Source organism: Bos taurus, chromosome 12 (assembly GCF_002263795.3).
Source record: "Bos taurus isolate L1 Dominette 01449 registration number 42190680 breed Hereford chromosome 12, ARS-UCD2.0, whole genome shotgun sequence".
NCBI lineage: Eukaryota > Metazoa > Chordata > Mammalia > Artiodactyla > Bovidae > Bos > Bos taurus.
Window position 1 is genome coordinate 86,183,495 of NC_037339.1, and position 12,460 is coordinate 86,195,954.

Sequence of the window (12,460 nt, forward strand, 5' to 3'; positions counted from 1 at the left end):
CCTCTTCTGGCAAGAAGTGTGCACACATGTGCGACATGCATATGTGCGTGCATGCACACACACACACACACACACACACGCACACACACAATGCCATTGCATCGCCACGTTCGCCAGGCTGGGGAAACGCAAACTGAGGCTCCATGCCGGTTTTATGAAATGAGCGTGGGAACACGGAGGAACATGGTGGGGGATGCAAGAGGATCTGGGAAGCAGCACCTCCGTCTGACCCCCGCTGCCCCCACCACGGCCGGCCAGGGTACTTTGCTGTGCTCCTTCTGTCTGCAAACCCTCCACGGATGTCTTTCCATTGGATCCCATTCAGCTGATAAGGCGCTGTGTTCAGCTGAAAGTCAACCTCTCCGCGGCTAAGCCAATGTGTTTGCAGAGACCTCCGCTGCACAATTACCAGGGCAGCTTGCACTGCCTTTGTTGAGCTAAAGAGGACAAGAAGAACTCTAAGGGAGGGCGACCCAGGGAAGAAGGCAGGACAACCTGGGATGGAAAAGCTTGTCATTTACTAATTTGATCACTACCTCTACACTCCAGCCTTACACGCGGACGTCGTCCCCACCAAAAACCTGAACTGGGAGGAAGCAAGGTCTGCGTGGCGGCCAGGAGGAGGGGATGGAGACTCGAGGGCCTCGAGGCCACCCCCGGCAGCCCGGTGTGCCCAGGAGGTCCAGGGCCTTCATGGAAACTCTTGTCCAACTCTCACCCCAAGCGAGACTCAGCACCAGAGGAGGGCTAGAGGTGGGCACCAGCTGCCCACGCCTGTCAGACCAGGTCCAGAAGGCCAGGGTCGCAGGGGTGCAGCTGTCCAGAGAGGAGCAGGCAGAGGCCAGGCCCAGCCCCCGTGGGGTAACGAACCTCCAGTGGGACCAGCCCTGTGCTCACAGGGGCGTCTCCAGATCCCCGGGTAACACGGAAGCCATGACAGCCGCAGGGGATGCCTGGAGCAGGGCAGGTCCCCCGCGAGGCTGGTCTGCACTCCGGTGGGGAGGGGAGGCCTGACGGAGGCGGCCAGCCGGCACCCCGCGAGGCAGACACAGGCTGTCGCGCTCTCTGGGGCCCTCGGGGGTGGGGGCCGGGGCGAGGTCAGTGGTGGAGCTGGCGAGCCCCTGGGAGGACACCAGGCAGAAGCCGCCGTCAGCAGCACGAAGCTGGGCTCCAGGCAAGCTGCTGTGCGACTTTCGCTCCTTGCATTTTTATTAAAACCTTAAACTGGAAGAAAGGCAGAGAAATACACTTCTCTCCTTGAAGAGACACCTGGCAACATGGCCTCAGAACAATATCCATAATCACTTGGTCGGATTTCCATAACATCTGACTCAATTCTCTGGAGGCAGAGATCCCCGTGTGCTCACGCCCTGCTCCCCGAGTCGGCAGGGCGGGGCAAGGCATGAGGAGGCTGCAGTGGTGCACCCCCGCGGTGCCCCCTCCAAGCAGGCAGGGGATCTGACCCCAAGGCCTGGGGCGCTCAGCCCCAGCGCAGGGCCAGGTGACCCCGGCACGGCACCTGCTGTGCCTGGGTGCCCCCAGAACACACAGCAGTGGAGACGTCCCTGGGGCGGGGGGCCTGCACCACCCCCCTGCCCCGTGGCCGCTGTGGTTTCCGCCCCTCTCGCCCTCATGCGGACCTGGCGCCCTGTGACCCAGTCTGAGTGTGACTGTGGCTATTCGACCCAACTCTTTTCCCTGCAAGTGAGGTTTTCCGTGGGCTGTGCCCTCCTGTCCCAGAGTCCAGTCTGGAGGACACGACCTCCCCAGAGATGGGGCGTCGCCCATCATGGGGTCTGCTGGGGACCAGGCCCAGGGGACAGGCCATTCGCCCAGCAGGACAAACAGCGAGTCCTCTAGCAGGAGCTCAGCCTTGGGGCTTCGGCCTCAGCAGCTGGCCTCCCTGGGTGGCAGCAGGGGCAGCGGGGGTGGGGGGCTCCTGTCCACTGAGCACAGGCCCCCTGACCGAGGACCGTGTGCTGGCCCCACGCAGGCTCTCCCCCGTGACGACCTGGAAGCTGAGAGCAGTGATCATTTTCTGGTGGAAGCAGTGACCTCCTGGGGCTGTGAGGGCTCCTGCCTCCAAACAGCTCACTCACAGTGGGCTCTCCCCTCCCCCACCCCAGGTGGAGCTCCCACTCAATGCCAACTCTTCTGGGCAAGACCCTGCTGGGTGACAGGCTGCTTGACCCTTGGGGGCCAGACCCACAACCCATCCTGAGGTTTGAGAGCCTCCACTGGCCCCGGCCCGCAGCCCTGGCCCCGGGAAGCTCCTCCTCAGCCCACAGGCCAGCTTGACTGCTTGACAGCTCTCTAGATGCAGAGCGGCGTGCGAGCGTGCTTTCCGCCAAGGACTCATCTCTGGGAGATGCTCGAGACAGAGCAGAGGCAGGCTCCGAGCCCCACGGACTCTGGGCAGTCCGTCTAGCAGCGCATGGCAGCCCCTCCGGGAAGCTGTGCACTGGGGAACCTGCTTCCCAGCTCTGCCACGCGAATTTCTAAACCGAAAGTAAACGTGTATCCTAGGGAGCTCGGAACCTCACCCTGGGTCCGCTGCTGGGCAGCCGGGGCCCCTGGTGCCCCTCTGTCCTGCAAGACCCTGCGCCCAGAGGAGCCAGTGTGGGTGTTGGAACACCGATCTCCCCACCCCCCAGTGCGGGGGCCCTCGCTCACCCGAGCCTGAGGGGCGCACACGGTTAGTTTCCTGGCTTCACAGATGGTGATTCACGTGCTGAAGCACAAACCCTGCTGACACCTGGCCCTGGAGCCTGGGGGTGAACTGTCCTCACAGATCAGTCGAGAAAGAACCAACACATCTGAAAGATAATTGCTTTTAATTGTCTAAGTTTTCACTTACGCAACATAATAAAGGTGGATTTATGTGACTTGATATGACATTTTTACAAAAAATGTCCCCCCAACATCTGGGCAGCAGTATATAAATATTTACAATGAAAAAATAGGCAAGGAAAAAGGAAATCTTCATTATTCAAGACAATTTCTTTCCAATGCTTATCAGAATCCTGAAAATAAAATACTTTGTTAACTTTTCAGGCATCCATATTTACACAGTGCTTCAGCTGATGGTTCAAAGAACTGAGGCATCAGGACTCTGCTCTTTTCTACTCTATTTCCCAAGTTATCTGAGAGTAAATGAGATACAAAAATGTAAACTTTGAAGGAAGAGAAAAAAAGAATAAACGTGTAAACACACTGATAGAAAGGTCCTCAGAGAGGTTAATATTTTACAACACTAAAAACCAAAATAAAATGCTCTCTATATTTCCTTAGTAGGGACATTAGATTTCAATTTAATTTGGTTATATTAACAAGAATTGCCTCTAAAGAGGATGTTAAAAAAATAGCAATGACATTACCATCTTAACTGATGAATATCCATCGCCTTAATTTTCTCTGAAAGAAAGTGTGATCTTTTAAAAAGTGACAAATATAAATTATATCGTGGAGGGCTTAAGAAACCTCAAAGTATGGTATCTTTTACATATGAAGACTTTAAAAAATAAATTCGGATAGTGCAAGCCAGCCCGTTTAACTTAGTGACGTCACGAACACGGTCAGTTCCGCTGTCTAGAGGCCCGCCCCACCTCTGGCCGAGCCGGCGTCCCGGGGACGTTTCCGGGGCGGCCCCCGGCGCTGGGCCTCAGGTGTGGGAGCTGCGCCGGCCCCGGGCACCCAGGGACACACGCAGCCTCGGCTCCCGTGCCCGGTAGTGCTCGTTGAAGTCCAGCCTGAAGCTCAGGAAGCGCAGGCTCTCGTCGGAGCTGGTTGTCAGCAGCACCAAGAACTGCTGCACCACACCCTGCGGAGACAGAGGGGGACGCGCTCGCTCAGGTGCGGGCGGAGCCCCCGCCGTGCAGCCCCGTGGGGGCTTCCAGCAACTCCCACCCTGGCAGGGTTCCGGGACCAGGGTTCACACCGTCGATGAAATTCACAACAGCAGCTTCATGGGAAAGGACTAAGCAACAGATTTTCCTTCTGGCCCTTAAATTCTACAAGAATCAGTGAAACGGCAAAGCAAGCACGGAAAGGGCACCTGCTGATTTAATTCCGAGCAGGAAAGCCCCGCGCTACACTGCTTACCTTCCACGTGGCTAGAAAGCACAGAGTCAAGAAGCCTGATGGGAGACACTTGAGAACTTAAGGAGCAGACGCGCGCTGGGAACCACGGCCTCAGGGCTCAGGGCAAGGGCTGAGTCACCAGAGGGGCCCGCTCACACCACAGATCCTCCTCCACTTGGGGGACACGCCTGGGAGCTCCGACCCATCTCTGACCGCAGAGAAGAGGCCACACTGACTGAGTGAGGCCTGTCCGCCCCTCGACAGCACGTGTCCTTGCGGGGACGGCACGAGGTCTGGACACGCACCTGGTAAAAATGGGTCAGGATGCGCAGCTGGGAGCACATCTTCGGGATGGACTCCCGGAACTCCCGGATCCGCTGGTTCTCTTGCTCCTCCTCTGCTGCCGTCACGCCCCACTGGCCCTGAGTCAGGAGAACCAGAGGTCAGACTCCGGACGAAGATGCACACGGGCAGGGGTAGACGTGGGTGGGGGAGCTATTTCGGGGCCGTCTCCTCGTGGTTCTGACACGTGCGGTCAAGGACCCGCAGCTGGGAAATCACCTTGCTGCTGCACCACGGGGGAGAAGCCGGGACGCCCGCTCCGAGACCATGGTGTGCACACGTGTGTACAGGTGTGTGTGTCAGGGGCAGGGAGGTCAGAGAGCAAAGACAGGGGTGGGCTCCTGCTGGAAAACAAGGCTTCCCAACACGAAACACACAGAAGGGTCCTGTGTGCGTCCTGGACACCTGACCACACCCACGTGCTCCGGGAAGCTCGGAGGCAGCAGAAAGCAGCTCCCCAGGCCCCCCGCACAGGCCCCCCACGTGCAGGGGCCTCAGGTCTGATGGTGGCTTCCTGGGTCACAGCCTCCTGAACATCGATCACTCCTCAGGCACGGTTTCAGCTTTGCCGGCTCCTGCCGTCTGGACACAACACACCGAACCACCCGCCTCACCATGCAGGTCTGCTCCGCAAGGTGCTGGCGCACACAGCGGGTACCATCTCCAGGGGGGCCTGGGCCCAGAATGCAGGCTCATGGCTCCCAGGAAGGGCAGGCTCTCCAGGCCGGGGCAGTCTGGGAGTCAGCACGGCTGGCTTTCCCAACACCGCCTGCCTGCCCAGCAGCTGACATGCGTGAGCACGTGAGAACGGGCGCCCGGGAGTGTGTGTATTTATCCTTACTCCCACTTTGCGAATCAGGAAACGGGGCTCTGGCAGGGCAAGTCAGCAAAGGCAGGAAGCCGGTGACGGGCGTAAGCCTCAGGCTGCCCTGCCCAGGAGGCCCTGGGGGTGTCACCAGCTCTGATGTCTCAGCCACAAACCCTGCTCCTGGCAACGCAAACAGAGTGAACACGTGTCCAGGACACACACAGGATCCTTCTATGTGTCTCGTGCTTGGAAGTCTAATTTTCTGGCAGGAGCCCACCCTGCTCTCTGCTCTCTGACCCCACCCCCCCCACACACACACACACCTGTACACACCTGTGCACACCTGTGCACACCACGGCTTCGGAGCGACATCCTGGCCTCTTCCCCACGGTGCAGCAGCAGGGTGATTTCCCAGCCACAGGTCCATGCCCCGTGTGTCAGAACCGTGAGGTGACGGCCCTCAAACACCTGTCTCCACATACACGGGAGACAACGTGCCAGACACGCTGGATTCTTTCAAGTTACACCCCCACCGACACAGACAAGGAAATACTCAACACACAACCGAACTGTGTCAGCTGAAAAGCCATCTGTCACCACCCCGAGAACAAGCACCTTGAAAAAGCCAGAACCTGTACAGATTATACCCAATACAAGAAATCCCACGAAGACCCAAACTTATTCAGTATTTGTACTTCAAGGTTATAAATGAAATATTGCAGTGAGGTCACTAAAAACAGCCCAAGTGCAGAAATCCAGTTCCTGTGTGCACACTTGTGTCTGCCCGCTCCAGATGTGTGTGTGCAGCCAGGCACCGCCCAGCAGAGACACCGATGCAGACGGACATCTGGACACTCCCTGAGGGACACTGGCCAGAGACCTGAACTTCCTGTGCACTTGGCCTTCATTGGTTTTTAAGCTGGGTGACGGTGACCACCCAGCTCACTCAGGACCCGGCGGGACACAAGGTGACCGCAGCAGAGTCCCTGAGGGCTTGCAGTTTCCATGGCAACTGCTTACCACCTAAACCAACATGCCAGCCACCCCCAAACCACACCTCAGCTTCCCGCTGCTTCTTCTTGTCCTCAAACTGCAGGCGTCTCTGCAGCTCCTCCAGAGCGGCCCTGCAGATGGCATCCTGCGTGCTCTGAAGCTCAATGATCTGGTCGAACACGGCTCTCAGCTGGTTGAGAAGAGCCTGGAGAGAGAGAACAGCCTTTTCTCTTATGAACAGAGCCCCCCACATACGTATTAATCACTACGCTTTTCAAATAATACACTGACCATTAGCGAAAAACCACTGTAAACCCAGACATCAACTCTGACTCTCAAGGGCTCTTAACTGTTCTCACTCATCCACATCGGTCCCGAGAGCCTCCACAGTGACGGGAGCGGCCAGAGCCAGCCCTGTCCACCCCACCTCCCAGCCCCAACCTCGCGAGCCCCCACGTGCCGCCCAACCCCTGGAGCCCAGAGCCATGTCTGCAGCGCAGCTACTCTGAGGATCAGAAAGAAACAGGAAAGCATTTTTTTTTTGGTGACACATGCCAAAACCAGACCCAGAGAATATGAGAGAAAATTCTTTAAAAAATATAAACAGATTCTGCAAGGATTTTTAGAAAAGAGTATCATACCATGCTTTGCACCACGAATCAAAGGGCGGTTTTGAACAAGTGTGACAGTACGTTCGCTTAATTCAAAGTATCTTTGCCCAGTCACAGGTGGCTAACCAGCAGACTCAAAAACTCAGATGGAAGGAAAGCTGTGCAAACATCACGCTCCCCAAAAGGGCCCCTGAGGTGAGCAGAGGTTTACTGGCGAGCGGCCCTCAGTAAGCCTGACATGTCACTGAAGTCACATAGTTAAACGTCAAAGATGCACTTGAAATTCTACTTCCTACTTCATATTTATCTCAAGTGAAAGCAAACTGCTGCTTATTTCCCCAGATTTTTGAGTAAAATCAAAGCTCCCAGAAGCCTCAGCAGCTCCCAGAAGCCTCAGCACACGTAAGACACGACGTTCAGAGCAGGGCCTGCAGCAGGGACAGTCAGCAACAAGGGGTTATCCTGACAGATGGCCTGTCCTGACTGCAGCCAGGGCCCGAGGTCAGGCTTCCACCTGCGCCCCCAACGGAGGAGCAAGCCCTCAACGCTCGTTCCTGAGCTGCCTGGGGCTGTGTGGGTGTCAGAGGTCCCCGTCCCTCAGGACGGCTCCCCCGCCCCAGAGGTGGGCGGGCACCAGTACGCTCTCCCCGCCTCACGCCAGCTCCTGCCTCAGCCCCGCTGCCCCAGCAGACACAAACACCGACCCACGCTGTGATGGGCTCGGCCGGCCACCTTACCCTGGAGTCGGAGTCCAGCAGGCAGCGGGAGATGACGGTGCCCAGGAAGGCCTCGTGAGCGGCGATGATGTGGTCCAGGTCCTGCGCCTGCTGCACCTGGTTCCACAGCTCGTCCCAGGAGCACTCGAGCACCTGGAACCGACACCCAGGCCCGAGGGAGCAGGCAGCGCAGCCTGGCCCGGCCCAGGGACACTGCGCAGGGCGGCTGGACCACAGTGCAGGGCTGACCGGGACCTACCTCAAAGGTAATGTAATACTGCATCTGGTGGATGAAGTGGACCATCTCGGACGCCAGGATGTGGCAGTGGTGCAGCACCCCAGAGAACTCTGCAAGAGAGCAGGGCGGCTGTCAGACTCCGGGCAGGCCGCGGGGCAGGGCGGTCCTCCTGCAGGGCCGGCCCCGCCGCTCGGCCCCACGGCCGGCAGCCTTCCCGAGCCAGCCTCCATGCACAGACAGACAAGGCCACCCAACTGAGCAGCACTACCACAGAACACAAGGATCTGACAAGAAATGCAAAAAACAAAGTTTAACTGAACTTGAAAATTAAAGAAAAGGTTATTTTATAATAACGCGGTATCTTGAATAAGATCAATTTTATGGTTTCTTTACAGTTAAGTCAGCCTGCCTACAGTGTGTGAGACTTTTACTATTCCCTAGCTATTTGGAGACAAAAATGACATCGCCTTAAGGAATATGACCTTGTCACCTGGGAGGAACGTGAACTTGGAGGGGATGGGCAGAGTCCAGACTCCACTCCTGTTCTTTACAAAACCAGCGAAAGGCTGGAGGGTCACCAGGGAGCAGCCACTGTCTGCCTGGACTTTTCACTTATTCAGGGACTCCGCCGGACCATCATGGGATACCACTGTCCCCAAGGCCCCATCAGGGACTGGCATAGGAGGGACGCCCACAAGGAGCCGTGCCCCGGGTGAGATCTGGCATACCACTGGGGCTGCTCCAGGCCTGTGCTGAGCTGCCCAGACAACCTGCTCGCTGCAGCTGCAGCTCCGGGAGGAACCGTCTGCATCCCTCCTCAGAGAAGAGTGACCACGCAAGACACACGAGCAGGGTGAAGAGAACTGCGCGCCGTGAGCCTAACACTCCCCTCAAGCTGAGGCCAGGCCACACGTGGGGGCTCTGCGGGCCACAGCAACTCCTGGCCGGGGAGAAGCTGAGGCACGAGGCCGCTGGACTCACAAGCTGTCAGCTGGTCCTTCACTCCGAGAAATCTGAAGCAGCCCTGAGTCTCTTTACCCGGTGCCCTGGGAATACACTTAAAGCACAGTTAAAACATAAGTACTTCTGTTTTTACGACTGATCCACAAATACGCACATAATTCTAAAAATCCCAAGAGCAAAGCAACCTTCACCCTTGTGGGTGAAGTAAGGACCAGGAAGGACAGTAAGGACCCAGTAAGGACACAAGTAAGCACACCTCCCGATGGACTCAGTGGACAGCAGACAGCTTTGCACAGACACCACGAGGGCCACCTCCCCTCCGGCTGACCCAGGCGGCAGACCGTGGGTGATTCTCTACTGCCCTCTCAAGGCTGCAGGAAGAACTTCAGGGCTGGCTTTAGACACACCAGCTCTCAAGGGCTTGACCCCTCCCAGCTTGGCTGGCCTCTGAGCATCTGCACCAGACGCTTCTGCCAACTGGAGAAGCACCGGAAACAGCCTTGCGAGTTGTTAAAAATACAAAAATACACTAAAACCAGGTACTCACCAATTCAAGACCACCTGCTTCCACTTGGATCTACAGCTGATGCAGCAGTGTTTAAAAGTAACTTCACCAATGACCCTCGTGGCTCATTTCTCGAGGCTCTGGAGCCAGAGGACACTGGTAAGACCTCAGGTCCCCCCTGTATTCAGGGCCTCCGATCAGGGTCAGGCCTCCTGCAGACCCATCTGACATCCACCGTCCACTGGGGACCCTGAGCGCTACACAGACCCCTTCCTGACGGCCGGCCCGGCGCCCAGGTGTGGCACTGAGGCAGGAGACCAGGAACCAGCCAAGGCCATGGCCCCACTGGGCAGTGCTGCCCAGCAGCTGGGCAGAGTGCTAACCGCCTGGCTTAGAAGCCAGCAAACAGATGAGGACGACCTACTCGTCCACAGGGAAGCTCACGAGAAGGCCCACTGACCTCAGAGCGGCATCCACAGCCTGGACCACTCCAAAGGTGAGGGCAACCGTCACCACACTCATCGCCAGGAAAGGAAAACGGTCCCGAGGGGACGGAGAGCCAACCACTCCTCCCTGCTCAGTTTTATTTCCAACAAGGACCAAAAAGGGGCTATTTGAACACTACTCTTTGGGGAGGGGGCCTCCCTGCACTTCCCCCCACCCCTGACACAGAAGCTGAGAAAGAACACAGGAAGCTCGTCCCCAGTGGTCTGGACGCACTCGTCCATCTCTTCTGGTTACACCGCATCTGAAATATAAATCCAGTTGCCACTAACAGCAACAGTTTTGAGATTCACTGAATCTAATGAAAGAATTTCCATTTCTTTTTAAAGAAAAAAAAACTCTTTAAACCATTTCAGATCAACATTCTCTTTTGTCCAGCTAAATATATATAAATGGACTTAATCATCTAGGCAGACCATTATCAAAAACTTTTCCTAAGCAAATCATTTTCAGGCGTGAACAACGGGCTTGGACGAGCGTCACCGAAAGGGCCCCCGGGTGACCACCACTGACACTGCGCGCGTGGCCAGACAGGCGGGCGCACGTGTGAGGGAGCATTGTCTCCTGCTCACGCTGTCTGCAGGAGCGTTCTGGGAGTCTCCCCGTATTTCTGCCTCACATTTACAGTGGGAAGGACATTTCTAAACCTGCTGTGTTAGCAAGACAAACCACCCGATGGATCTCTGCTCATCAAGCTGCCTGGCCATTAACTAGTAAAATACTTCCGTGTAAGTTAAGTTAAAAATAAGAACGCTGTGCCCCGGCAGAATCACGGGCAAAAAGGGCAATCTGCTGGGAAAAGGAACACAAATGACCCCAAGAAGAGCCACCGGTGATCTTAAAGCCTTACAGGAAGCGAACACGAGCTCGGGTCCTCCCTGCGAGTCAGTGCTCAGGACTCCGCACGCCCCCTGCAGGGGCACAGGTCTCACTCCTGGTCAGAACTAAGATCCTGTATGCTCTGGGGCATAGCCAAAAAAATAAACTTAAAATAACAAATAATAAAAATAAATAAGTGAACCTCAATTTTCACCTATCAAATTGACAATCTGAACGTAATATCCGATGTTAGCACCCCATCCCAAAAAAACCCCCACCAGCAACACAGACAACTCTCGACCAGTGAGAGCCGTGTTTATGAGGATCTAAATTAAACTGGTGCAGCTTCCCTAGAAAGGAATCTGTCAATATGTACCAAGAGAGTTAAAATGTAAATACTAACAAATATAAATATTAGTAAGTATAAAGTAAGAGCAAGAGTCATACCTGTTAACCCAGCAATTCCATTTCCAATTCACCTATTCTAAAGAAATATTCAGAGGCATATAAATATATATTTATAAAACACTTATGACATTATTTATATTAGTGGAGAATAGTTAAAAAAAAAAACTACTAACCAAAGAAAAAATATAAACGACGTCCACATGAGGAATGTTAAGCTATCAGAAATGTTTTACAGAGGTTTTAATGACAAGGGAAAAGGTTCAGTGAAAGAAGCTGAAATCCAACACGACATAACAGAGTTATGTTAAAATTACACAGAAAATTGATCAAATGAATGCACTAGTTATCTCCGAGGAGTAAACTCACTGATGATTAGGCAAAGTAAGAGAGCAGCCAGTTCACACAGACACTGCTGACACTCCCGTGATGAAACGCACCACAATCAGCTAACACGCTCGACTGCTACAGAGCTCAGACCTGCCCACATCTCTAAGTATTACAGTTCTTATTTAGAAGAGAGAAATAATGACAGGGTCCATCCACCACACTGAACGGACCCACATCAGACAACGGGGAGAATGGGAACCCTGGGCCCACAGGGAGGAGGGCAGGGCAGAGGGACGGTGGGGTGGCCGGGAACACACAGGGGTGCTCCTCCCAGAGGGCCCACAGGCGAGGCACGGCACGGCCACTAGAAGGTGGACGCTGAAGGGTTTACCGTCAGAGCCACGGCAGGATCTAACGGCACACGTCCCCTCTGGCCTCCGCCCCAGATACTTCAGGGGCCCCACCACCTACCTTCTTGGAAATAAGCCCAGAGGAAGCCGGGCCAGGAGCACAAGGGCACCACGCGCCACGGGCCGGGTCCCGGGGATACAGGCAGTGAGGGCGCCCAGCAAGCCCTCGACTCCACACGATCAGACAGGGCTGGGTGCCTGCCAGCCCCAGCCTAGGGGCTGCCCCTGACCTGAACTCGGGGGCCTCCGCCTGGTGAACAGGCAGAGCCCACATGGGCCCCTTTAAGAAGCTGCTTCCACCACCAAAGGGCTAAGGGTATGACCGCTTGTTCTGGTGACATCATTGGTGGAAATACTTTCTCGAAGGTTCTGACCAAATCCCTTTCAATATACAGACTTCAAAATTACTCACAACTGAAGTCATTCAATATTTATAAAATTAAAATAAACTTATCTGACGAGTTTTATTACAGCTTTTAATTGTAAAAATTATAAAATCTTTTCATGTTCTGGTTAATGATCCAAACCAGTATATAAAGCAATTTCCAGACAGTCTTTAATTAAAACACTAACTAAGTGAATTTTAAATGAGCCCGTGACTTACTAAACGGCTTTCTTTCCTTAATATTTTTTTAAACATGTATGAACACTATATGATTCTGAAAGAAACGTCATGGCCTAAAAAAAAAGCTAACTTGACTCAATGTGTTTCTCCTGATTTGCACTGAAGTCAAGC

The 12,460-nt window shown here is 54.9% G+C and overlaps 1 protein-coding gene across 1 annotated transcript in view; it reads right to left on the bottom strand.

Moving 5' to 3' along the window:
- Nucleotides 1–2,815: 2,815 nt before the first annotated feature.
- The window catches only part of TUBGCP3 (tubulin gamma complex associated protein 3), a 35,806-nt gene continuing 26,161 nt past the window's right edge, over nt 2,816–12,460 (bottom strand). The window contains 5 exon segments of the mRNA NM_001192632.3: nt 2,816–3,820; nt 4,386–4,502; nt 6,288–6,428; nt 7,572–7,703; nt 7,810–7,898. Coding sequence (NP_001179561.2) covers nt 3,662–3,820; nt 4,386–4,502; nt 6,288–6,428; nt 7,572–7,703; nt 7,810–7,898 — 638 coding nt within the window. The 3' untranslated portion in view covers nt 2,816–3,661.